Source organism: Mauremys mutica, chromosome 7 (assembly GCF_020497125.1).
Source record: "Mauremys mutica isolate MM-2020 ecotype Southern chromosome 7, ASM2049712v1, whole genome shotgun sequence".
NCBI classification, from domain to species: Eukaryota; Metazoa; Chordata; order Testudines; family Geoemydidae; genus Mauremys; species Mauremys mutica.
In genome coordinates this window covers 127039409-127065071 of record NC_059078.1, presented here as the reverse complement: position 1 = coordinate 127065071, position 25663 = coordinate 127039409, and the positions used below count along the sequence as shown (strand labels likewise).

At 47.9% G+C, this 25663-nt stretch overlaps 1 protein-coding gene across 2 annotated transcripts in view; it reads left to right on the top strand.

Moving 5' to 3' along the window:
• Positions 1-1055: 1055 nt before the first annotated feature.
• The window catches only part of FBXW4 (F-box and WD repeat domain containing 4), an 88273-nt gene continuing 63665 nt past the window's right edge, over positions 1056-25663 (top strand). The window contains exons 1-4 of one of the 2 annotated variants that reach the window (XM_045023433.1): positions 1056-1394; positions 20743-20838; positions 22429-22614; positions 23999-24131. In XM_045023433.1, the coding sequence (XP_044879368.1) occupies positions 1147-1394; positions 20743-20838; positions 22429-22614; positions 23999-24131 (663 nt within the window). In that variant the 5' untranslated portion in view covers positions 1056-1146. The remainder of the gene's footprint in view (positions 1395-20742; positions 20839-22428; positions 22615-23998; positions 24132-25663) is intronic. The other variant, XM_045023432.1, reaches the window with a different exon arrangement.

The following is a 25663-nucleotide window of genomic DNA, read 5'->3' as shown; positions in this document are numbered from 1 at the left end:
TACTTTCTTCCATTCCTCTGGAACTTTCTCAGTGTTTCAAGACCTATTAAGAAGCAACATTCACGCTCCAAAGAGCTCCTCAGCCAGCTCTTTTAAAACTATTGGATGCAAGTTATCCGGACCTGCTAATTTAGTCAAGAAGACTACTTGAGTACTTAAGGTTAAGCACATACTTCAGTGCTTTTCTGGATCAAGACCTAAGTATTGAATAAAGGCCTTCTCTTATGGTCATCCTATTATATTCTGAGGTGCGCGTATGCCATTAATTAATAAATATTTGCCTTTTTAACTGTGGGGCAGGTTTGGAGTTCTATGATTGGTAAACAATCCTCCAGCACTCTGAGCAGGTGGAAGGTGCTATGGGCTTGTATGATATTGTTAGATTATTATTTGTTTACCCAAGTGGGGAGAGTGGGACTGCATGTCTGTTTTGGGTTAGGAGCCTTCCCTGTATAAAACGCTCCAGACTGGGTGGAAGATGCTATGAAAACGTATCATATTAGCAAATTATTAATAATAAATAATATGTGCCTGCTCCAGTGCATGCAGGGCTGTGTTTCCACATTCGTTCAGGAGCGATCCGTGTCCCCATCAGTGCAGGCTCCTGCAGGATGGCACTAATGACTTAGTTATTAATTCTGAGTAATTATTCTTTTCCTGCCCCAGTGTGCGCAGGCATGTGTTTGTCATGCTGGCGTTCGGGGCCCGGATGATACTGTTAAATTATTGTTAATGCACATGAGTGGTTCTTTCCCTGCCCTGGCACGTGGGGCCGCATTTCCTCGGTGGGCAAGAGGCGACCCCTCGCTCTCTGTGCCCTGGCAGCGCTGGCCGGCCGCTCCGACCGCTGAGGCTCATTATTCCGTTATTAACGAATATTTGGCTGCCCTGGCCAGTGTGCGGTGGGAGGCTGCCTTACCCGGGGGGTGGGTGCGGAACCCACCCCGGGGCACCCAGGATGTGAGCCCTGGGCCCAATTACTGAGTTAATTAGCCAGCCGGCCAGGCCCTGTCTGCCTGGGGAGTGACAGGCAGCTGCTCCTGCCCCATGTGACTGGGGGGAGGCTGCCCCGTCCATGGCTTGGCCTCCCCCAGGCAGCAGCAGCTCCGGCTCCCGGGGAGGAGGGGCAGGGGCTGCTGCTGCTCCATGGGGAGGAAGGGCAGCCCGCGGCCCCCCCAGGCGGAGGGGGGATGCGGGGCCGCCCGCCCCTCCCTCCTGTGGGCCCTGCCCGAGGAGCTGCTGCTGCTCATCTGCTCCTACCTGGACGCGCAGGCCCTGGGCCGGCTGGGCCAGGTCTGCCGGCGGCTGCGCGCCTTCTCCGGCCGGGACCTGCTCTGGCGGCGCATAGCCCGCGGCTGCCTCAACTCCGGCTTCACCCAGCTCGGCGCCGACCTGTAAGCGCTCCCCGTCCCCGCCTCGCGGGCTCCCCGGGCCGGCCGCGGCGGGTGGGAAAGGCTGGGGAGGCCGCGGCCTAGCTGGTTGCCAGGGGCCGGCGCGGGGGCTGGCGTGGTCGCTAAGGCGCAGCGGGGGCTCCGCGGCCGTAAGGGGGCTATTCCCGAAGCGCGGCTGCGCCTGCCCGAGCTGAGCCCAAGGGCCCGATCCGGCCCCCACTGGAGGCCAGGGCAAGGGGGCGCCAGGCCCCTCGTCACCTGCCCTGGGGAAGGGAAGGGGAGGGGAGGGAACAATTTACCCCCCCCCCCGTGTGCAGCCTCAGCTTGGCCCTATGGGTGACTGGGGCTCCCCCCCCCCCCGTGGCTAACAGAGGTTAAAAAGCTGTGGGGGGGGGTCATGTCAATGCAGCCCCACCCTGTGCTAGGCGCTGTACAGACCAGTATGAAGACCCCATCCCTGCCATGAAATACATGTGTGTGCGTGTGCATATATACACCCACCCAGTCAGCAGATCCCCATCCTCTCCCCTAAACGTGGTGGTCATGAAAAGGGGGGGGGAAGCCACATGTAGCCCAGGTAAGTAGGTTATCACAAATGACGCAACGTGAGTGCACACCTGCATCCAAAATATTCACGCTGGTGTCGGCCAGATGTTAGCCTTGCTCCCTGTGTGTGACGTCTGGTGAGGTCCCATGCCGGCCGTGTTTATGGTTTTACAGTCACCTTTATCTAAAAACAAAAAATTCTCAAATTTTCCTTGGTGCTCTGTGGAAGGTTCATTCAGCAGTGAAATTGACTGTGCAGAATGCTGTTAAGTTAAACTTGCTCCAAGCTGTTGTGGAAACAAGCTTTGTCCAAACCAAAGACCATATTAAAAAAATAATGCAGATAGCTCATGAGCGTAGTTTGTAAGCTCTTTGAGGTGTGGCCTGACTTTCCCTTCCCCCCCATGTCTTTGCACAGTGCCTTGCACAGTGGGGCGTGGGGCTTGATTGGAGCCCCTAGCGCTACTGTAATACAAATAGATAATAATAAAAACATATTCCTCCGAAATGTTTGAAACCTCAGCATTACAGCACATCATTATATGTGAGCAAAAATTACACTGACTATATATGAAGCAGAAAGTAATTTTTTTTTGGTCCAAACTGAAAGAAAGGTCAGGCTTGAAAAGCCCTGGCTGGGATGATTTAGTTGGGGATTGGTCCTGCTTTGAGCAGGGGGTTGGACTAGAACCTCCTGAGGTCCCTTCCAACCCGGATATTCTATGACTCTATGAAATGCAGAAAGTAACCAAAGTGCATTAATGGTAAATTGGGCTTTTTAAAATTCTCTTGCTTTTAATAACCCAGATGTAATTAGTAGCCAGTAAAGGCACTTGTTTGTTTACAACATACACATCTTTGTGTCTCGCATGCTGCTCATTTCATCTCCTCTCCTATTCTCTGCCTACAAATTGTCCTTAAGGGCTCAATCTAGCTAACCTTTTACTTGTGCAGATGTTCCTTTGTAGTAAATGGGATTACTCATGTGTGTGAAGTTACTTACATGTATTTTTGGCTGGATAAGGCCTGTAAGGATAGGGAAAACAGGATCTACTGAGAAACCCACAAGGGAGACCTGAGTTTTTATTTTTATTATTAACTAGCCACTTGTGGCCATCACAGAAGAAATGGCTCTTCAGGACTCATGTATTGTAGGACCCATTGGGGTTTATGGGTTATAAACTCTTCAGGGCAGGAACTTCATTTTCTTACTTGGATGTAAAGCTTGTAGCACATTTATAAAACAGATCATAGAATTAAAATCTCAGCCATGCTGAGTGCGATACAAACCTGTGTAGGAAAACCCAATTGGTGTTCAAGTTTAACACCTAACCCACTCGGCCATCACAGCCCAGGACTGCACTCTTTGCTCAGGCAATGCTCCCTTTGAAGTCAGCGGGAGTGAGGGCTGTGGGGCAGCTGTGCATTGTGGCTTCTGGAGTCTGTCTGCTCTGATATATTATTTTGTCTCCTGAGGAAATGAAGTTCTGTATTTTTTCATTAAGAATAAGGTGGTGCAGTGCCGCTCCGGCTGCGGGAGGGATCAGGTATACAGCAGAGCAGGTGCAACACAGTGGAACGTAGGCCAATAAAGAGCTACAAAAAGCTTCAGTAAGTTTGCGGGGGATATGAGTGGAGGATGTTTGTAAGAGGGGGCAAGGGTGCTTGAACCTACATAAACTGCCAGGGTTTTGGTGTTCTCTTAGACGCACTTTGGACAATTTCTTTGATAATTCTGGGGCATCCTTTTAACATATTTCTTTTAATACCTCTGCATGCTGAGTACTATTTGAATACTGACAGTATGGTCCGTGCTGTATAAATGGACACACAGTCCTGGTCCCGGGGAATTTACAGTCAGTCACGGACAATACACCAGATCAGTGGTTTTCAACCTGTGGTCCCTGGACCCATGGGGGTCTGCAAACTATGTCTAAGATTTCCAAAAGGTCTTCCCTTCCATTTGACCTTTTTTTAGGGGCCTACAAATGAAAAAAGGTTGGAACCACTGCACCAGATGACACTACAAGCTGCTTATGCAGCAACCTCAAGGAGTATCAGGTGGCTAACCAGCAGGCTTGAAAAAACCATGGAACCTCACGGAGGGAGACAGGGGATGGCTCACCTGATGATTCCCTGTTCTGTTCGTTCCCTCTGGGGCACCTGGCATTGGCCACTGTCAGAAGACAGGATGCTGGGCTAGATGGACCTTTGGTCTGACCCAGTCTGGCCGTTCTTATGATCTTTACTCTTTGTTGAGGTAAATAAACTGAGTATCACGGCATCGGCTGTGTGCAGATCTGCTGGCTCTGCATGGAGATTAAAGATCTCATAGCACTTCTTGGGTGAGGATTATCCCAATGTTCTTTGACAAAATCTCCACACCTCTGTACACCAGCATGTTCCCTCCCTTCTCCTCAGTGCTGGTGTGTCAGTATAGAGCTATCTCATGAAGAGCTGTGGAGTGAAAGGGGTGAGATGAATGTTCCATATAGCACTGCTGCACACAGGTACCAAACTTGCACCTTTGCTTTACTGATATTGGATTAACAGACCTTCCATGGCAGCTTTAAATTTACTAGCTTTTTCTTCCCTGTCTATCCCCTGGTCTTTGTGTGTGTCAGGAAGCTGGAGACTTGGGGTGTAGGGGTAAGTGTCTATACATAAGGAATGATGGTGGTTTGGTATATGTGGCTCACTGGTCACAAACTTAACTGTAGGTGCTTAAACTAAACCATTACAAGGTGAATGGAGTGGTGATAGAGACCAAAGATAGTTGGGCCATCTTGTCTACCATTCCCACTCTGGCTAATGCAAGATTATTCTCTGGAGATTTGCCAGTTTAGTTTTAAATTATATAAGTAATAGGGCTTCCGTCACTTTCTTTAGAGAAGCAATGGAAACATTGCCTAAAATTAAGCTTTTTGTTTTCAAGAAGTTTGCACATCTACGTTCACTAGGGAAAGAGAGCAAAGAATGCTGGTGTCCTTACCAATAAATGTGTTGAACTGCACAGTTCTAGCAGACATCTCCAACTGTTGGCCCCTGAAAGGTTAGCACAAGAAATATGCTAGTGTGGAAGGTGTAAAATTCTGTGCAAATTTTCTTTTGATGGTACAGAAGTCCCATTTGCTATAGCTTTATGATTTATTACTGCTGCTGTTAAATAACTTGTTATAACAGACATCTGATAACACTGTGTGTGGGATAGAGGTAAATTTGGGTCTGAAATATGGGATGTCCTTGGTAATTTTTTTTCCCCTTCATTTTCTTAAAGGAACACCAACTTGAAAATGACACGTCTCTCAAAATTTTGTACCTTTAAGTATAACTAAAGATTTCTGTAACTGAAATCTCAGAGAAACAAAGCTATTTTTTAGTTTGTACGTTTGACTGTGTTGTCAGTTTCACTATTGTATGAACCTTTCATAGAGCAGTGGGAAAGAGAGACCCTTCCACCCTCCACCCCCCTTTTTTAGAAAAGGTGATTGTAAAACTGTGAACATTGGCAGCAGGGTGAGGCAGTAACTGAAACTCCTTTGAATTCATTCTTTGAAACTGCCTAGATTTCAGGTTGACTGTGCCCATCATATTTGTATCTGGACACATATTCGACACCCCTTCCCCCCCCCCAACAACAACAACAAAAAACCCAACCCTGCTGAAGTGGTTCAGTCACATAGATTGGGTCCTTTTCTTTTAATCTCAGACTTTGGCTGTTTCACACAATCAGCTGTTGGTGCTGAGTGGTGGCGTTAAAATGTAACGCAACATTAACAACCCCTTACTCACACCGCCTCAGGTAAACACAGCTAATTAGGAGATGTGTGTTTAAGTGATGTTTCATATTCAGTGTGTTGATGCAACCACACACCTGAGGGAAAAGGAATGAATTTCCCTTGAACAATGTTCTTAATAAAATTATCCCTGGAAAAAATAGGAAAGAACGTCACTAATTCACATCCATTGTGTATTAAGGACTCTGGGGCCTGATTCAGGAAAGCACTTAGGAATGTGCATGAGTGCTTTGTTGGATCAGGCCGTTGGTGAATCAGCCGACAAACAAACATTTTAAACATTTTACATCGCAGTGTACTTTGTTTTTTGACCTGTGTGGTTCTTGAATGTGACCCTGCAAACTCCATAGGCAGAATTCCCATTGACCCACTGGGCAGGTTCTTTGTGGAGCAGCTGCAGGATGAGACCCGAAATTTAGGATTGTATTTATATTTTATTTACATTACAGAAGTGCCTACCGACCTCAGGCTCAAGTGGAAATAGTGGCCCCATTGTGGTGGCTGCTGTGCAAACCCAGTCTAAAGAGCTTGCAGCCTAAGTGTCCAGGCTCCATGCACATACCGGGGTCTGCCCTGGCACAGGGCTTTGCAGCCTAGGTTAATGACAAGATGCAATAGCTGGATGCAGGACACTTCCTGGTTAACAGTGTACGGTAGGGTATCATGTACAAGTCCTGTCTTAATAACTGTCTTTGCAGCTGAACCTTAACTGAGAAATGGTATGAAACCATTGCTTTGGGTGAGAATAATTGATGTATTATGGTAGTGCCTAGAGATCCCAACCTCAGTTGTGCCTGGTGCTGCACAGCGCACAGTAAGAGACAGGCCCTGCCCTGAAGCGCTTACAGTCTAAATAGATAAGGCTTGTTTAGCCGATAAGCTCTTCTGAGTGGGAGGGGCCGTGGAGGCTGAGGGAGTTGAAGCAACTTGCCCTCAGTACCACAGCTGGTCAGTGTCAGAGCCGGGACTAGAACCCGGGTCTCCACACCCCCATCCCGTGTCTAGCTAACGGACCTTATTTTCTCTCAAACTTATTAGCAAAGAACCAATTCTGAGGACCTTCTATTATATTGAAAGAAAGAAAGAAAAAAGCAAAGTAACCAGTGACATAAACTTATTTCCTCCTTGTTATGAAGGAATTTTAAAAGGCAAGTTAAAGATGTGGCCTACACAACTTGACAGTGTGTACTTTGTGATGTGTAATAATTGTCAAAAATATTCAAAATGTTCTGCTGCATATTTACCTCTTCCCCACTCCTCATTCCTGCCTTACCCATTAGGAGACTTCACTTGTTCTCCAGTGTAGCATAATACAGGGGTTCTCAAACTGGGGGTTGGGACTGCTCAGGGGGTCGGGAGGTTATTACATGAGGGGGTCACGAGCTGCCAGCCTCCACCCCAAACCCCGCTTCGCCTCCAGCATTTATAATGGTGTTAAATATATAAACAAGTGTTTTTAATTTATAAAGGGGGTCGCAATCGGGGTGACCAGATGTCCTGATTTTATAGGGACAGTCCTGATTTTTGGGTCTTTTTCTTATATAGGCTCCTATTACCCCCCACCCCAGTCCCGATTTTTCACACTTGCTGTCTGGTCACCCTACAGTCAGAGGCTTGCTATGTGAAGCAAGGGGGTCACCAGTACAAAAGTTTGAGAACCACTGACATCATAGATTTTTTTCACGGACATATTTATTGTCTTCAGCCATTTGCAAATATCGTGTTTAATAGTTTTGGTGAGTTAATAAAAAGTAGAGTTTAAAAAAAAAAAAGCAAACACCTGCAAGAGCAGGAAATGGCTGATCTGCGCAAGTGTAGAAATACAAACTGCATTAATGACAGGAGGCGTCTTCCTGAGGCATCCGGGAGTGGAGGTGCAAAGCTTCTTTATCTCCCTTCAGGCCCTGTAAAGCAGTTTTAGAGTTCTTCTGGCTTTTAAGTCCAGTAAGGAAGCAGGCAGTAAAGTGAGACAGAAGCTACAGAGCGGCTTGCTGTCGAGGGAGAGTACAGCAGAGTCTCTGCCACTCCTGCGAAGCCCAGAAGCATGGCATGCAGTTAACTGGCCACGGTGTGCTTGAAAACTCACGGTGGGCAGACAACGCTTCTTGTCATCTTCTCCCCGCTCCCTCTCAACACCTTTTAAACTTAGTAATGAACGATACACGGATCTGCCAGGATAGCTTTCAGGTCTGTAAATTACTCCCACTGGTCTGGGGCACAAACTGAGATTGTTTCTGGTAAGATCTTGAGGCCGAAGTGGAAGAGGAACTTTTGCGTAGATCAGAGCTTAAAAAATGTATCCAGCATCTACTAGCGCGGGACTAAGCCTACTGATCAGAGTGAAAACACTTGTGTCGCTGTACCCCTGCGGCATAAAGACACTGTTTGTTCACTGTATCCAGTCGTCACATATTGCAACTCAACTTTAAAAAAAAATTTTTTTTTTAAAGAATGTACTTTACTACTAGGGCTGGTTGACTAGTGGAAAATACCTTCACACATTCACAGTAATTCTGTTAAGGCAGCTTCTCAAGAGGTTTTAAGCTCCTGTCAAAGGCAAAATCCTGCTGCAGCTTTAACTGTGAAGCCACGCTTTATGCCTCCATAATAGGGAACAGTTCTGCATGTGAAGAGAGGTGGATCAGAGGACTGGACATGTCTCTCCATATCCAGATTCAGTGATGCTTATTAAATAGCTGGCAGCTTTGAGCAAGGGTCTGTGTCTAGCACAAGGCCCTGATCCTGATCAAGGCCTCCGGACACTACCCTAATACGCATTTAATAATAATGAGGCTAAATGATGGTCATGGACCTAGATGTAGGAACTAGGGTGCTGGGGGGCTGCTGCCTGGGCGTGAAGTGGTTTCCATTATATAGAGGGTTTATAGTTTGGTTCAATGGCTCTCAGCACCCCCACTATACACATTGTTCCAGTGCCCCCGGACATGGAGCGTAGCAATGGTAATATACGGTGGCATATTGTCAGCATATGCCCTTTGTTCTGTTGCTCTTTGCTGGCCTGTTCTGCTGTGTTTATGTTGTCTCTAGGGCTCTCTTCCATTTCAGAATTGTCACCTCTCTTAGTTATTTGAACCCTGTCAAATAGGAAAAAAAGAAAACATCGTCCCAGCCATAAGCTAAATGTGGGTCATGCACTAAAGGGGGTTAGGTGGAATTCCTCTACTGCAGCAGTTCTCAAACTGTGGGTCGGTACCCCAAAGTGGGTCTCGACTGCATTTTAATGGGGTTGCCAGGGCTGGCCTGGGGCCGAAGCCCGAGCCTCACTGCACAGGGCCGGAGCGGAAGCACGAGGGCGTCAGCCCTAGGCAGCAGGGTGCAGGTTACAGGCCCCCTGCTTGGGGCTGAAGCCCTTGGCCCCCCACCTGGGGCAGCGGAGCTCGGGTGGGCTCAGGCTTGAGGCTGATTGGTGCTGGCCAGTGTAGGGAAACCTTCTGGTTATCGTCAGAATAGATGCAGCATAGGCAGGCTTTCCCTCCGCTGGGGCACCTTTTGTCAACTGTAAAAGAAAGAGAAACGTAGCCAACCTGCTTCTGCATCTTTGCGTACTGCGCAAATGCAGATTGAAGTTAGCGACTCAAAACGGCCAGCACTTTTGGGAGTGTGCATGGTTATTGGGAGGGATAGTCCCTGCTCCTGGAAAAATAAAGCAAGAGGCCATCACACAGGGCCGCCCAGAGGATTCAGGAGGCCTGGGGTCTTCCTGCCACCAAATTGCCGCCGAAGACCCGGCACTTCGGCGGCGGGTCCTGGAGCGGAAGGACCCCCCGCCACGGGTCTTCAGGGCACTTCGGCGGCGGGTCCCAGGGCGGAAGGACCCCCCCGCTGCCAAATTGCTGCCAAAGACCTGGAGCGGAAGAAGCTCCGGGGGCCCGAGCACCGCGAGAGTTTTCCAGGGCCCCCAGAGCGAATGAAGGACCCTGCTCCAGGGGCCCCGAAAAACTCTCGTGGGGGCCCCTGGGGCAAATTGCCCCACTTGCCCCCCCCTCTGGGCGGCCCTGCTGCCACATCTTCTGTAAGACAGTATCTGTTCTTGCAGGCACCGTTGTTTGAGATCATGCTGAACTTACACAAAGCAAGTAGGAATCTCCCAATAAAAGGCTGGAAGATCTTGCAGTTGCAGCAGTATCTTTCATGACTGCGGGAGCCTGGTTATCGGGGATCACCAAACACTGCGGGAGGGGAAGCATTCGGAGGAAACTTATTCACTCTTGGCTGAGCGATATTTTTTTTTCTTTTTTTGAGGGGCCCAGGGCAGTCACTGCGGAGAGGTGGCCGGGGATCACCTGGGGCAGTGGTACGAAGGGACTGACCCACTCCCTCACTTCAGCAGCTGGGAAGTATGGCCCATAAGGAATATTGTATTTCTTCTGGTAACTCTGCCAAGAAAGAGAGGAAATCCATAACTTGAGCAGAATATTTAAACTTTTTGTGGGGTGGGGGGTGAGGTCGGAAGGGGGAAATGAAAATCTTTTTATAGTGGGTTTGTCGAGATTATTTTATCCTGGAAATGTAGTGGACGATAAGAAATGTTCATTTTCTTTTTCTTACAACCCAGCAACAAGCTCTTCTCTTTACACGGGACTTTCAGTTCTGTGCACACCTGATGGAGGACAGATCCTGCTGCAGTCAAATACTGTAGAGCAAGCTTCAGAGTATTGGGAGTGGGTTCGTTAGTCTAGTTGTCTGCTGATAAAGATACCCAGGTGATGTGCGGGGTTTTATAAGTTGTAGTCGGTTCTCATGGTTAGAAAGCATTGTAACCATCGCACCTTGGGCTGTAATTTCTTTAGAATTTACAAGTTAAAGTCTTGATTCTGCTTGTCTGATTTCACTGGTGCCGTCTTGTGCACCCTTTTTATGTGAAAAGAACAGGAGTACTTGTGGCACCTTAGAGACTAACACATTTATTTCAGCATGATCTTTCGTGATCTACAGCTCACTTCTTCGGATGCACAGAATGGAACACGCAGACAGGAGATATTTATACATACAGAGAACATGAAAAGGTGGAAGACCAACAGGAAGAGTCTAATCAATTGAGATGAGCTATCATCAGCAGGAGAAAAAAAGATTATCTCAATTGATTAGACTCTTCACGTTGGTATGCATACTTCCACCTTTTCATGTTCTCTGTATGTATAAATATCTCCTGTCTGCGTGTTCCATTCTATGCATTCGAAGAAGTGAGCTGTAGCTCACGAAAGCTCATGCTGAAATAAATGTGTTAGTCTCTAAGGTGCCACAAGTACTCCTGTTCTTCTTGCGGATACAGACTAACACGGCTGCTACTCTGAAACTTGTCACTTTTTATGTGAGAAGTCCCATTGTTGCAGCAGGAAGTACTTGTGCAGCCGAAGGACATAGGATCAGGCATGTAATTAATCTGACAATACAGTGGAGGTGCATGAGACCCGATGAAGGTCCAAAGTCGTCAAAGATCAAATCTTTCTGAAAACATTGCCCTATGGAGGATTGGTTGATTATTCTTGAAGGGCTTCATAGCAGAAGGATGCTCTTAGAGAGGCTGCTAAATGAGGTGTCTTAATTTTTTTTTAATTATGAAGAAATTTCGTCCTTCAAACTTGTGTGTTTTTTAAAAAGAATTGAGAGCTGTGTTTAATTAATTGTTCGGGTGCTTGCCTTAAACTGTCCTTTGTTTTATAGACCGTGCCTGCCAGCATTTGAAAACTATCGCTGCCTAATCTTTGTTGTATAGGTGTTTGCAAAGATGATAGGTACATAAGAATGGCCAGACTGGGTCAGACCAATGGTCCTTGTAGCCCAGTATCCTGTGTTCCGACAGTGGCCAATACCAGGTGCCCCAGAGGGAACGGACAGAACAGGGAATCATTGAGTGATTCATCCCCTGTGGTTCATTTCCAGCTTCTGGCTGTCAAAGGCTTAAGGAAACCCAGAGCATGGGGTTGCATCCCTGACCATCTTGGCTAATAGCCATTGATGGACCTGTCCTCCAGGAACATATCTAGTTCTTTTTTTGAACCCAGTTATAGTCTTGGCCTTCACAACATCCCCTGGCAACAGGTTGACTGTGCGTTGGGTGAAGCAATACTTCCTTTGGTTTGTTTTCAACCTGCTGCCTATTCATTTCATTGGGTGACCCCTAGTTCTGGTGCTATGGGAAGGAGTAAACAACCAGGAGTACCTTAGTATCTAAGCGATGGCCTCCCCCTTCTAATGTTACCCCTGCCTTCGGGCCCCTGTGCTGCCGCTGTGCTTTGTGTAAACAGAAACGTTTCAGAAGTCAAATCGATGGTCACTTTCCAGTTCCATTGAAATGCACTGGGTGCAGGAGAGCTGTCTGGAGGGACAGTGGGACTATTTTAAGAAACAAAGCACGCTGGCCCTTCTACCTAGGGAATGCTGGCAAGCGTGCTAGGAGCAGAGGGCGGCTTGCTACCAGGAGTCGCTGAAGTAGCTAGTGAGTAGCGTGGGTTAATCAGAGACCAGCTGTGGCAGGCACTAAATGCCCATGACTCTTTCCTGCACAAGCCCCCTTCTCATCCCAAGGTGATCGGGACTGATGTCCCCCGGCTAAGTGGGTGACCAGCCACATAAAGCGGAAGATCCTTTCTGAGCCGTAATTGACCTTTTTGGAACCTCGCAAGCTATATTCGGGCTTACTGCCTGCCTGTGTGTCAGACTGGGGCACTCTGCCTGCGCGTTGTATGGGAGGTCTCTGCTGGAGGCAGCCCGTGGGGGTGTTAAATCATTGGCTGAGCGAGGGACTTGGAATCAGGACATGGGGGCGATTTTACCTGTGGGGAGGGAGGTGTTTCAGAATCGTGAATACAATTGAATGTGGGCACAGAGCCCAAAATCTGTCTGGGAGAGTCTTAAGTGATGATGCGGCTGCTGTGCCGGACCCGACTTCTCAGCCGCTTAGATCCGAATGCAGAGCACTCTCTGGCCCTGCAGACTCTTGTGAGAGCTCTTTGGAAATTCCTCCTTGCTCAGGCTGGTCTTGTTTTTCTGGCGTTGGGAAAATGGAAGGTGAACTCAGGAAGCTCTAACTTTCTTCTCTGGCCCGGCTTTACTGATCATAAACTTACACGCTGCAGAAGGTTTCCTGGGGACGAAAAGCTGCGTGTGGGTGGGGGTGTTTAAAATGGGTCACATGCCCAGGAATGCAGTCAAATTTTAATGGTGGCTAAGTGCCGGAAAGCATAGACAAGGGGAGGGGGAGAGAGGAGAGAAGAATGAGCCCCAGGCTATGGAAAGAAGGCTGGGAAAAAGAGAATCTGGCCAGGCCCCGGGGCCAGGTTAGAGATTCCTACACGCATTAACAGCCACAGGAGATGTTTATTTACAGGGGACTAATCTTTTCTGGGTGCTCTGTCATTTTAAAAACAATATCAGTTCTTGGGAACAGGACTGGAGGGCACCTTGGAGATAGGTGAGAGGTGTTACAGAAATCTGGGGGCACCTGTTCTTGTCTGTTAAGATTCCTTCCTTCCTCTTGCATCCAGTGTTGCTGGTAACTGTCCGCCACTGAGAAATGCAAATGCCATTTACTTAAAACGAAAACTCCAGCGTATTCTGATCGCTACCTCAGACTGCAGAGAGACTTTAAAAGTTTGTCTTCGTTCTTCCATTTTTTTTTAGTGCTTCCCCTCACCAGGAGCTCCAGGACACAGGGAAAGTGACTTAGCATTTAAACACATGAGAGTGATGGGATTTTAAAGTTGGCGTGAAGTCAGATCTGTTGGTAGATCCAAATATGGATCATGAAATCAAATGGTAGCAAAGTCTCACAAAAGTGACAGTGTTTTTTGTTTTTGTTTTTTTTGATTGTTTGCTTTTGGGATTCCCAATTTGAGACCCACTCAAAGGGGCCAGGTTTTCAGAAAGACCCTAGCATCCTGTCTCTGATAATCAGTCCCTTTTAAGGTGTCTCAATTTGGGCATACGAGAACGCTGAGGCATCCAAAGTCCCTTGCCACTTGTGGAAATCCTACCATGTTGCTTTGCAGCTCCACAGGCTTTCTCATGCAGTGCTGTCGCTGTCGGATGGCGGCGTCTTGGTAGCTAGTCTTTAATATGTTTGGCACCTTTTTTCAGTTCTCTGCAAAAAGAGGGATTGGAATCTTTTCTTTGTTTCTTAAGATTCTGCTAGAGTTTCCTTAGTGTAATTACCAGCAAGATGGGATGCAAGGGGACAGTCAAGAACAAAAGAAGGCCAGAATCTTAAAAGAAGAGTGACTGTCCCTTGGAATTGTGTAATACCCTGAGTCTAAGCCAGCAGTGTGTACAAATGCGTCATGGCTGTGCCATCAACAGGCCATTCAGGCTAATATTCCTGCAGTACCGCGTGTTCTGTTACGGTTCGTTATTGTCAGAGAAGTGGCTATCTAAAAATGACACCTCTGCTCCCAACGTCTTCTGAGTTCTCTGCTGGCTTTCATGGCAGGAGAGGGAGAGATTAGTTGTGCAGAGTGAGTCTGCCTAAGGTGTTCTTTTCTGCCTTGCGCATAGTCAGGAGGATTTGAGCTAGATTACAATTGCTGGATCTTTCTCATTGGCGACACCAGTGGCAGAGTCCGTTCTGAGTTTGTGCTGCTGGTAGAGAAAGGGATCATCTCATAGGCTGACCATTTAGATCTTCTAGACTCATGGCGAGAGAGGAGGTGCTACTTATGCCTTTGCAGAATATTACGTAACTTTCAAGATGTCAGTGCTTTCTTAATCGATCCATCCTTGGGTTCTAACTGGACCTTTTCCCCTTTGGATGGAAACTTTGCGTGGGAGGTAGTTTTCCCTCCCCTTGAAGGACACATGCCCCATTGCTGTTTGCTTAGTATTAATAACAGTACATTTGTTCTCACTTCAAAGGGGAAATGGACCAAAAAGGCCATGATTGAGATATCTTGAGTGACCTTGTTTTTGAATGGGAAACTTGGGAGTCGGTGAGCCCCTGAAATTGTCTCACCTCAATACTGTGAAGTCTGGAAAGTCTCACCTTAAGGATACTAAAGGCGACCTTAAGTATCGGGGTAGCCGTGTTAGTCTGTATCCACAAAAACAACAAGGCGTCCGGTGGCACCTTAAAGACTAACATTTATTTGGGCATAAGCTTTCGTGGGTAAAAAACCCACTTCTGCAGATGCAACATCCTTGATAAAGGCATCCTTGTTGTTTTTAAAATGCACTTCATAGACTCCTAGAATCTAAGGTCAGAAAGGACCATTGTGATCATCTGGTCTGAACTCCTGTCTAGCACAGGCCAGAGACCTGCCCCACAATAATTCCTAGAGCAGAGCTTGTAGATAAAACATCCCGTCTTGTTTTAAAAAAATGTCTGTGATGGAGAATCCACCACAACCCTTGGTAAGTTGTTCCAGTTGTTAATTACCCTCAGTGTTGAAAACGTTTGCACCTTACTTCTAGCTTGAATTTATCTAGCCTCAACCTCCAGGCATTAGATCATGTTATATATTTCTCTCCGCTAGATTGAAGAGCCCTCTATCAAATTACTGTTCCCCATGTAGATACTTGTAGACTGTGATCATGTCACCCCTCAACCTTTTCTTTGTTAAGCTAAATAGATCCTTGAGCCTCTCACTATAGGGCTTGTTTTCCAATCCTTAATCTTACTTGTGGCTTTTCTCTGAGCACTCTCCAATTTTTCAAGATCCTCTTGAAGTGTGGACACAGTATTGCAGTAGCAATCTCCCCACTGCCAATTACAGCAGCAAAAAACTCTCTTCTACTACTGAAGATTCCCCTGTTTATGCATCCAAGGGCATATTAGCCCCTTTGACCACAGTGTTGCACTGGGAACTTGGAGGGCTATGATGGATAATCAGCTGCCCACAAGTCCCTGCTTCTCAGGGTAGAGTCCACCATGCTGGAAGTATGACCTGCATTCTTTGTTCCTAGATGTATGACTTTACATTTGGTTATATTAAAATGTGTATTGTTTGCTTGTGCCCAGTTTAACAAGCAATCTAGGTTTCTCTTTATCAATCCCCAGTCCTCTTCATTATTAACCACTCCTCCAATCTTTGTCATCTACAGTAATGATTTTGTTTTCTACGAGGTCACTGATAAAAATGTTAAACAGTGTAGGGCCAAGAACTGATCCCTGGAAGATCCCACTAGAAACACAACTGCTTGATGATGATTTCCTGTTTGCAATATGGCAGATGAAATTGAATGTTGATAAATGCAAAGTAGTGCACATTGGAAAACATCATCCCAACTATACCTATAAAACAATGGGGTCTAAATTAGCTGTTACCACACAAGAAAGAGTTTTTGGAGTCATTGTGGGTAGTTCTCTGAAAACCACTCAATGTGCAGCGGCAGTCAAAAAAGTGAACAGAATGTTGGGAGTCATTAAGAAAGGGAGAGATAATAAGACTGAAAATATCATATTGCCTCTATATAAATCCATGGGTCACCCACATCTTGAATACTGTGTGCAGATGTGGTTGCCCCATCTCAAAAAAGATATACTGCAATTGGAAAAGGTACAGAAAAAGGCAACAAAAATGATGAGGGGTCTGGAACAGCTTCTGTATGAGGAGATATTAATAAGACTGGGACTTTTCAGCTTGGAAAATAGACAACTAAGGTTCGGGGATATGATTGAGGTGTTTAAAATCATGAGTGGTGTGGAGAAAGTAAATCAGGAAGTGTTATTTACTCCTTCTCATAACACAAGAACTAGGGGCCACCAAATTAAATAAATAGGCAGCAGTTTTAAAACAAAGAAAAGGAAGTGTTTTTTCACACAACGCACAGTCAACCAGTGGAACTCCTTGTCAGAGGATGTTGTTGAGGCCAAGTCTATAACAGGGTTAAAAAAAGAACTAGATAAATTCATGAAGGATGGGTCCAGTAATGGCTATTAGCCAGGATGCGCAGGATGGCCATGCTCTGAAGTTTCCCTAGCTTCTGTTCAGAAGCTGGGAATGGGCGACAGGGGATGGGTCACTGGATGATTCCCTGTTCTGTTCATTCCCTCTGGGGCACCTGGCACTGGCCACTGTCAGAAGACAGGACACTGGACTGGATGGACCATTGGTCTGACCCAGTCTGGCCGTTCTTATGTTAAGTACATTTTGAGATATATTTGGAGACTTCGTTGCAAGGTTGCTATGGAGCAGGCTGGAGGTGCACCTGCGGAGCTGTTTGGGGAAGCCACAGAATGCAATAACAGGGGATATTATGAATCAGGATGGAGGTGCACTGGCAGAGCTTGGGAATGGGGAGGATGTTGTGACTTTGGGACTGGAACAGGTGGTGCAGCTGGTCACAGTGGGGGTGCATCTGTGCCCATTCTGTAATGTTTGCTGGCGTTGTCTCAGCTCCCCTGCTCACTTTCATGGGAACTAAAAACAAAACAAACAACCCCTCTGAATTCACCTAAATACATAACTGCCATATACACAGTTCTGTAACCTCTCATGTTTGGAGAGTCCTTGCGCACGAATCCAGGACTGGAATGCACAGAGCAAGGGAGAGAGCGTTCCTGCACCTCTGTTTCTCATGGCCTTGCACATACCTGGTTAAACAACTCCTTTTTTCTGGGGGACTGAAGCTATGCAAAGTTTAAGTGCTGCCTGCGCTGGTTTTCCCTGGAGAGGGTGAAGGGCAGGGCTAATTGGATCCCGCCTCTGCTTTCTCTCTAGGAGGCTGCAAAGTTTCTTCTTCTTCTCCTTATCGGTCCAGCAGACACTAAATTTAGATCCAAGGCACTCTGATGATGGTAGTTAAAATAAATCCTCCTTGGTCTGGGCAAACCTCCTTTTCTCCCTTCAGATGGCTTGCAGGTCTCACTCCACGGGCTGCTCGGGGAAGTGAAACTTCTTGCCAGCTTAGCTCTTCTTGGTGGGACGACTGTAAAAGTTGAGAACTAGGCATGTGCTCATCTCTGTGGATTAGCCTAGGTAAATCATGCCTGGAGCTGGGAATAAAGCCCTAATGGTGACAGAGTCATAGAAAGTAGAGATAGCAAAGACCGGTCAGGAGACAGTGCAAGATAGTTCTCAAGAGAGTGTTTTCTAATGCTTTGTGAATACGGAATTGGACCCTTTCTCTCATCTGTGCGTGTGCTTCTTGGAGTAGAGAGAAGTGGGATATTTTCCCATCCAGTGTTTGGAGAAGACATTAGAAATGGTTTCTGTGGCTGTTTGGCATTTTGTGGATCTATTGCAGGGAGAGCAGTTGAGATGAGTGAGATGGGGACCGCTCAAATTAATCATTGCGATTAAACTAAATATTAACAAACTTTGCCCTTCTTCAGGTTATGTCTACACGTAAAATGCGACAGTGGCACAGTTGCAGGGCTGCTGCGTTTGTGTTGACACTCACTTCAACGATAGGAGTGAGTCTCCCATTGCTGTAGTTAATCCACCTCCCCGAAAGGTGGTGGTTAGGTTGATGGAAGAATTCTTCCGTCACCTTAGCACTATCTGCACCGAGGGTTAGGTGGGCATAGCTTGGGCTCTCAGGCAGGTGGATTTTTCACACCTGTGAGAGATGTAGCTATGCTGATGTAAGTTTCCGGTATAGACCAGCTCTCAGTGCTAAGTGGGCCATTAGGAAGGACGTAAGTAAGGGAAAAGAGAGCAGAGGTGTTGACAGGGCATAGTTGTGCAGGACGTGGATGGTGTGGACAAGAAATCCACCCTTGCTGTGAAAGTTAAGGGGAAGTCAGTGAAAAGAGTCAAAAAGGGGAGCGACCGCGTTTGAGCAGAGGGCATGGAGGATGACTCTTTTAGTAGCAGCAGTTTTGGCTAGAGTGGAAGCAGCTGAGATGCTGGGAGGCTGGAGAAGAGTTGACCAAGTCATGGTCAAGGAGGAGATGTTGGCAGTGTAAGAGTGGAAGGAGAGGCCAGGCTAGAGAGAGTGAGCAGCTGTGACCGTGGGGCCAAAGGAGGTCATCCAGGAACAGCGTTAGAGGGAACCGGGGAATTTGCTAATTATGGAACAGCAACTCACTGGGTTTATCAGACTATTGTGGGGCATAAGCTATGTATAGGGTTGCCAGTCATGGTTTGGGGCTCTGTTGAAATGTTTAGAAGACTGTGTTTAATGTCCGATCCTATCGGGAGTGTTAGCTGTGTCGCTCTCACCAAGTTCCGCCTCCTGGAAAATGCTCTCTGTAGTTTCTGTGGAATGCTGGATACTTCTTGTTCTAAACTGTTGCCTCGCCTTGCTGGGCACTGTTGAGTAGCTACTTTATTCCACCCCAGATGCAGCTGCAGTTCAGCAGTGGATGCAGGTGTTTGTGTATTCTGGTGGGTGTTATGGATCAGGTTGCGGAATAGTTTTTCTTTTATGAACTGTTTTTCACCTGCTCGTAACCGGATCCCTGTGCATGCTGAAGCCACGGAATCTGCTGCAGAATTTAGGTTGTTTGCCTCAGAGTATGTGGGGTCATGATCATACTTTTTAGACTGCAATCAAAGTTATGTACATGAGAAGAGATTTTTTGGTAGTAGTTGGCTCTTTAATCTAGTAGAAAAAGGCATAACAAGATCTAATGATTGTAAACTGAAGCTAGACAAATGGAGGCTAGAAATAAGGTGCGATTTTTAATAATTAACCGTTAGAAGAACTTTTTCCTAGGAATGCAGAGTATTCTCCATCACTTGCGGTCTTTCAGTCAGACCCCCTCTAAGAAATGCTGTAGCTCACACACGTTGTGGGCTTTCTTCAGAGATTGCTGGGTTGGGTTCTCTGGGCCATGCTTTGCAGGAAGTCGGACTAGAGGATCATAATGGTCCCTTCTGGCCTTGTAATCCATGAACTTTTCAAAACACTCGCTCTTTAGGCTGAACTCTTCCATGCTTGAGATCTGCCTGAAGAGCAAAATCTTCAGCAAGTGGGAGTGGAATCCCTTTGAGCCCCCTTCAGCTGAGGAGTGAGTGGGGGAGAAATAATCTCTTCCCACTGTTAAAATAAAATTCTTGACATTTTTTTAAGATAAGGCTACAAACTGAAATGGCTTTTAATGGGGAACTTGGTATGAATTTAGCCTTCAGTGAGGAGTGGGACCTTTGCTTAAGTTGGAGTTAAAAACTGGTTTGATTTACTGAGGACAGGAGCTTTTGTAACTTCCAAATGGTAGAAAATTCCCAGCCTGTGGGTGCGCATTGGCTGGTTGCTGCACCGAAGATGCATGCACAGCTAGTGAAGGGCTAGGTTATGCCTTCCACGGGATGAATGCCTCAAGATGTGCGGGAGGATGGGGGAAGCTCTTCCCTGGCTCACTCCATGTTCCCTGCCCAAGAGGCAGTCCTTGTGCCCAAGGGGTGTTTCTGGGTAGTGGAGGTGTGAGCAGGGCCAGCTCCAGACCCCAGCGCGCCAAGCGCGTGCTTGGGGCGGCCTTTTGCCAGCAGGGTGGCAGGCGGGTCCGGCGGACCTTCTGCAGTCATGCCTGCGGGAGGTCCAACGGAGCCGCGGGACGACCGGACCTCCCGCAGGCATGACTGCGGCGGGTGCGCTGGTCCCGCGGCTCGTGTGGACCTCCTGCAGGTATGCCAGCGGATGCTCCACCGTAGGCGCGGGACCAGCGGCGCGTCTGCGGGAGGTCCCGCGGAGGCGCGGGACCGGCACCCGGCCGTGCGAGCGGTGCGGTGTGCCGCGCCGCCCTGCTTGGGGCGGCGGAATTCGTAGAGCCGCCCCTGCACGGTGTGAGCAGGGCTATGTTGCATCTGCCTTTCCTCCCCCCTGCATTGTGACAGTTGTGCTGGCGGGGACACTGGCTACACCTGAAAAGTAAAAGCAGGTCTGCTCGCACTGCGCTCTCCCCTGCAGTGCCTAGCATGGCTCCAGACAGAACTCCTGAGGCCGTGCTCCTCTCTTCCTTGCCCAGCGTGAGTTTCCAGCTAGGCCGGTGTGTGCTAGTTGGTCACTTATGGAACTGGAGCAAGAATGTGACCCTGGCTGGATCGTGTGAGGTCCACATGCTGCATCAGTGCTCGGGGCTCACTGTGTCTGTCTTCCTTTCTCTGCAGAGCGGCTGGCATTCCAGTGAAGGAAAGGGTGAAGGTCTCTCAGAACTGGAGGCACGGGCGCTGCCGGAGGGCAACTCTCCTGAAATGGAAACGCAAGCAAGTGGCTCCTTTTTCTTTTACCCTGTTCTGTGGCTGCCAATAGGGGACACTGGGTTTGCCTCTGGACTTTGATTTCAGACTGTTCGAGCCCCCTCCCCCTTGATCTTTAGGGTCTTACAAGTGACACAGACAAGGCTGCTTTGTCATTTGACTTACCTGATGACACTGCAGTGGGATAACTGGAGGTGCTGCCTAGCCCACTAGACACCAAACCCGAGAACCCAGTCTCAGCTGTCAATGAGGAGCCTGTGGTGCTTCTCCCAACAATAGGGGTTGGGTCGTATTCCAGCCCTGGTAAATGCATTCTGCTTCCCCATGCAGTTCTAGCTGGATACAGTGTTCTTCACTTCGGATCCTAAACTGTTGAGTGATTTGTCTTCAGAGCCTGTCTGCATCTTGTCTCATACCACTGCGCCGCTGCTAATCTGTGCTCTGACAATAGAACGTGCTTCGCTGCTCCCTTGCTGCACCTTAAGCCTGGAATAATCCCTTGAGCTAATACAGCCCATGAGCGTCTCTCCTTCACATCCCTCCTCAAGATTCACTTCTTTTGTTCATTGCCTTCCACTGTTGGGCCCCGCCTGGCCTTTGGTCTGGACGCAGTCCACAAATCTTAAAATATTAACTTAGTTCCTGCCCAGGATAATGAGATGTGTGCATAGCAGTGAGTAGAGGTGATTGTGATTATTAACTCGTGAGCACTGCGTCCAGAGCTGTGCTATGTGCTTTGCAAAACATCTAGGAAGACAAGGTCCCTTGCTTGAGAACCAGGCCTCCTGTAAGTGCAGATTTCACATCAGCCAGGCTGAGGACAAGTGAGAAGGGCCATACCAAATTCACAGACCAGTGTGGTTAATTTCATGGCCAGTGGGTTTTCAAACTAGTCAATTTCACAATTTCAGATGTTTACATCTGAAATTTCAGGGTGGTGTAACCACGGGTGTCCCAACCCAAAATGGGATCATGGGGGGGTGTGACAGAGTTGTTCTGGGTGGGGCGGGGGGGGGGTGTCACAGGATTGCCACCCTCATTTCTGTGCTGCCTTCAGAGCTGGGCTCTGACAGTTAGCTAATTTAATGAAGCCACCATCCAAACTACTTTGTCTTCCCTATTGTTCTCTTACCCCGAATTAAAAATTGTTGCTTTTTCTTATTAAAAAGTTGTAGAGAGTTAATTAAATTGCACCAGAGAGAGAACCACTGAGACAGGCTAGAGGAGTCTGTGGGGAAGCTGGATGTTCACTTGGACTAGACAGCTGCATGGGTGTGGAGGAAGGAAGAGGAACTCAAAGGCCATCTCAGAACAAAACCTACTCCTGCAAAGATGCCATGGGAGTACTAAGTATTTCATATCTAAGCCTCTAGATTCCTTAGCCAGCCCCTCTTCCAAAGACCCCATTCTTGGCCTCTTCCTCAAGTCTGGAACCTTGGTTAGAAAGAAGCCACTGACGTGCTCTGGCATGTATTGAGAAATGTACTTGTACTTGTTTCCTGGCTGTGACGCTATACTCAGGCCTGTCCTCCTGGGAATATGTCCTGGGGTGGCCAGCAGCTGTCTGATCTGTTTCCCTTGTCATTGTCTCTGCAGCTTGATGCCTTGGATGCATTTAGATGGCGAGTATCTCTACCTGTCCCAGGCAGAAGACATCCAGGCCTACCGGTTTCGTCCAGACAGTGCTGGCCTACAACGCCGTCCTCAAGCCATCTTCTCCGGCCACCAGGAAGATGTGTGTCGATTTGTTCTCGCCAGTTCCCACATCGTCAGTGGAGGAGGGTAAGCTCAGTGCCGTGGATGGGAGAAGCTTTGGTGGGGGGCCAGGGCTCTTCAGCTGCACCAGTAGAGGAATTAATTTTCTAAGCACTCTGGATAAATCTGTTTCAGAGCAGAAGAGTGTGTTTGCCATCCAGTACTCCATGTTCCACCATATTTAACTTCCTTGCACTGCCCTTTTCCTGACAGTTTGATTTGCTTCTTCCCGAAAGAGACCTCTCTAGTCTCATGCTAATGACCCGTTCAAGCCTTGATCTCTTTGCAGATGCTGCCGATAAGGGGGCTAAGCAGTGCCGATTTTGCTAGAGATTTTAATATATTTTTTTCTCTTTGCAATAATGGTGTCTGCAAGGACAATGCATCTCGACCGTTGAGGGGGATGATATTCGGAACTGGGCATTCACTAGCTGCAGGTGTGCACACAAACAACTTGCATCTACCTGGGCGTTAGCAAATGAAAAGACGTAGTTTATAAGATGTTCATCTTTTGGCACCTGAGCATGGCGGTACTAACTATAACGAGAGTAATCAGTTAAGGAGGGCTGTTAGCAGCAGGAGAAAAAAAACTTTTGTAGTGATAATCAGGATGGCCCATTTCCAAAAGTTTTTTTTTCTCCTGCTGATAATAGCCCACCTTAAGTGATTACTCTCGTTATAGTTAGTATGGCAGCGCCCATTTTGTCATGTCCTCTGTGTATATGTATCTTCCTACTGTATTTTCCACTCCATGCATCCGAAGAAGCGGGCTGTAGCCCATGAAAGCTTATGCTCAAATAAATTTGTTAGTCTCTACGGTGCCACAAGGTCTCCTGTTCTTTTTGCTGCTACAGACTAACACGACTCCCACTCTGAGACATGTTCCAGTTTCTATAATTTTATTGGCATAACAAGGTAGCAAATTCTTTGCTGAGTTAATAGAAATCATTCAGTCTCTGGGTCAGATCTTGCTCCTGTGCTTCTAGCTGCCCTGGCATGAGGGGGAGGGATGTGGCAGAAGAGGGATGTTTCTCCCTGCCCTCCCCCCCCAACCCCCCCCACTGCATAGCGTCTGGACAGGGTTCCGGCTTCCTCAGGAACACCAGAGGACGGAATGGCTACTGTGCTGGTTTGTGCAGCATGGCCCTCACTGAGAAGGTCCCAGACTGGTGAGAACATGCTGCCGTCTGCAGCTGCTCTGGCCTGGGATGACCAGAAATAGGATCTAGTGGGAACATTGTGGGTGGGGTGGGGTGTGGTGGGGAATGAATCATCCTTTCCCCTGGGATAGCCGGTGTTCTAGTCCTCATACAGTTCTACCAAGCATGAACTGGAGACGCGCTCATCAAGTGCTGATGCTTTAGCTGCCCTGCAAAGATGATGACTTCCCGCTCGGGGTTTTCTTTCACAGCGATGGAAATATCGTCCTCTCTAAAGTCCACGGCTCCTTCAGCATAAAGTTCTCTGCGCACCAGCAGGAGGTGAACTGTGTGGACTGTCAAGGGGGCATCATTGTGAGCGGCTCCCGGGACAGAACAGCAAAGGTGAGCAAGCGTCGCGTCCGGCACTGCACGTGCTGTAGCAGAGAGGTGAGCTGTGAGCTCTGCGTGTGTTTAAAGGTGGGTTGAATGGGATCTTGAGCCCTGCACTTGCCTCTCTGTGTTGGGAGCACAATAAACCTTGCTTAGGTTTCTGGAGAGCCACTTGCGATGTCAGCCCGCCAGGACAGGGGTCCAGCAGGAGCTGGGGAAACTAGCCACGGGCTTGAAAGGTGAGATGGGGTAGAAAGAGAGGGTCAGACCAGATGGGCTTACAGGGGAGTTTAGGCTTGGCCTTGTAATGCTGTTGTAACATGTATTTCCCTTTCTGTTAGTCTCTCTCAAATTTCATCCCAAGCGACCGGGACGGTCTCTCTTCTGTGGGCTCTTATTTACGGCCTTATTCCAAGCTATAAAAAGCTGTTTCCTAGGATATGTCTTTTGTAAAAAGACATGAAGTGTGCAGGGACAGCCAGGAAAGTGACTGTAAAAATGACCCATTTTTTGTCTTTCGGTGACTTTCATATCAAATTGGAGCCATTTAGCTAGTACGTGCTAGGCCATCCTGTCCTGCTTGGTGTGGCTTGGCTGGCCACTCTGGATATTTCTAACCCAGTGTCACCCTGTCTTCCAAAGCTGTTTTTATCAAACACAATTTCTGGGCAGAGTTTGCCTGGGCTCGAATGAGTTTGAAGCTGGCCTGTGCTCGAGTGGGATCGCGGGGCCTGTGTTTCGGGCAGCACAGTCTCACAGCTCCCATGGGCAGGAGCAGGACAGACCTCTTATGACCTTGAGAAGAAACTCCCGAAGGTCCAAGGGAATTTAACTTTTTGTATTTTGCTCGGTTCTGCAGCCGGAATGAGTTTGCCCGCCTGACCCTCCCATCTGGCCCTAATGGACGGAGTCACTTTGATTTTTAGAGTGATTTTTCTCGTGTGCCTTGTAATTTCTGGCGGCTGGAAGGGAATCCGTAGCAGTACTTTAAGGGAGCTCTAAGTGCAGTGGATGCTATTGAGGGCTCTCCGAGTGTTGATTAGAGCTAAGCTCCGAGTAGCTGCTAATGTACATTCCTCACTGATAGGCACCAGATAGCATGCTCTGAGCAATATTTTTAACCTGTAGGAGATAGGGACGCCTTAAAAGAGTTAAGCTTTTCTGCTGCTTTTGCTGACACTAGGTGCTAAATTCCCTGCTGCCGGGAATAGCCTGCAATCCTGGGCATTATCAACAAACAAACAAACACGGCACCCCCGGCTTTGAAGTCTTTAAGTAAAACACTGGGCATGGGGGGGGGGAAAAGGGAGCTATGGGCTAGAGTCCGGAGATCCAGCCAGGCTGAGGAGGGGGAGGGACTTGGGGATCGGGGGGGCTCTGGCAGAACCCCACACTTTGCTCCGACCGTTCATCTCTAGGGAAGGCAAGGGGTGCGGTGGTCTGCAAGGCCATGTTGATGGCAAGGGTGAGTCAGTGTAAGGGGAGCATGTGTTGGCAGTGCTGGGGGAGGGGATGGGATTCTTCCAGGCTGCTGGGAGGTCAAG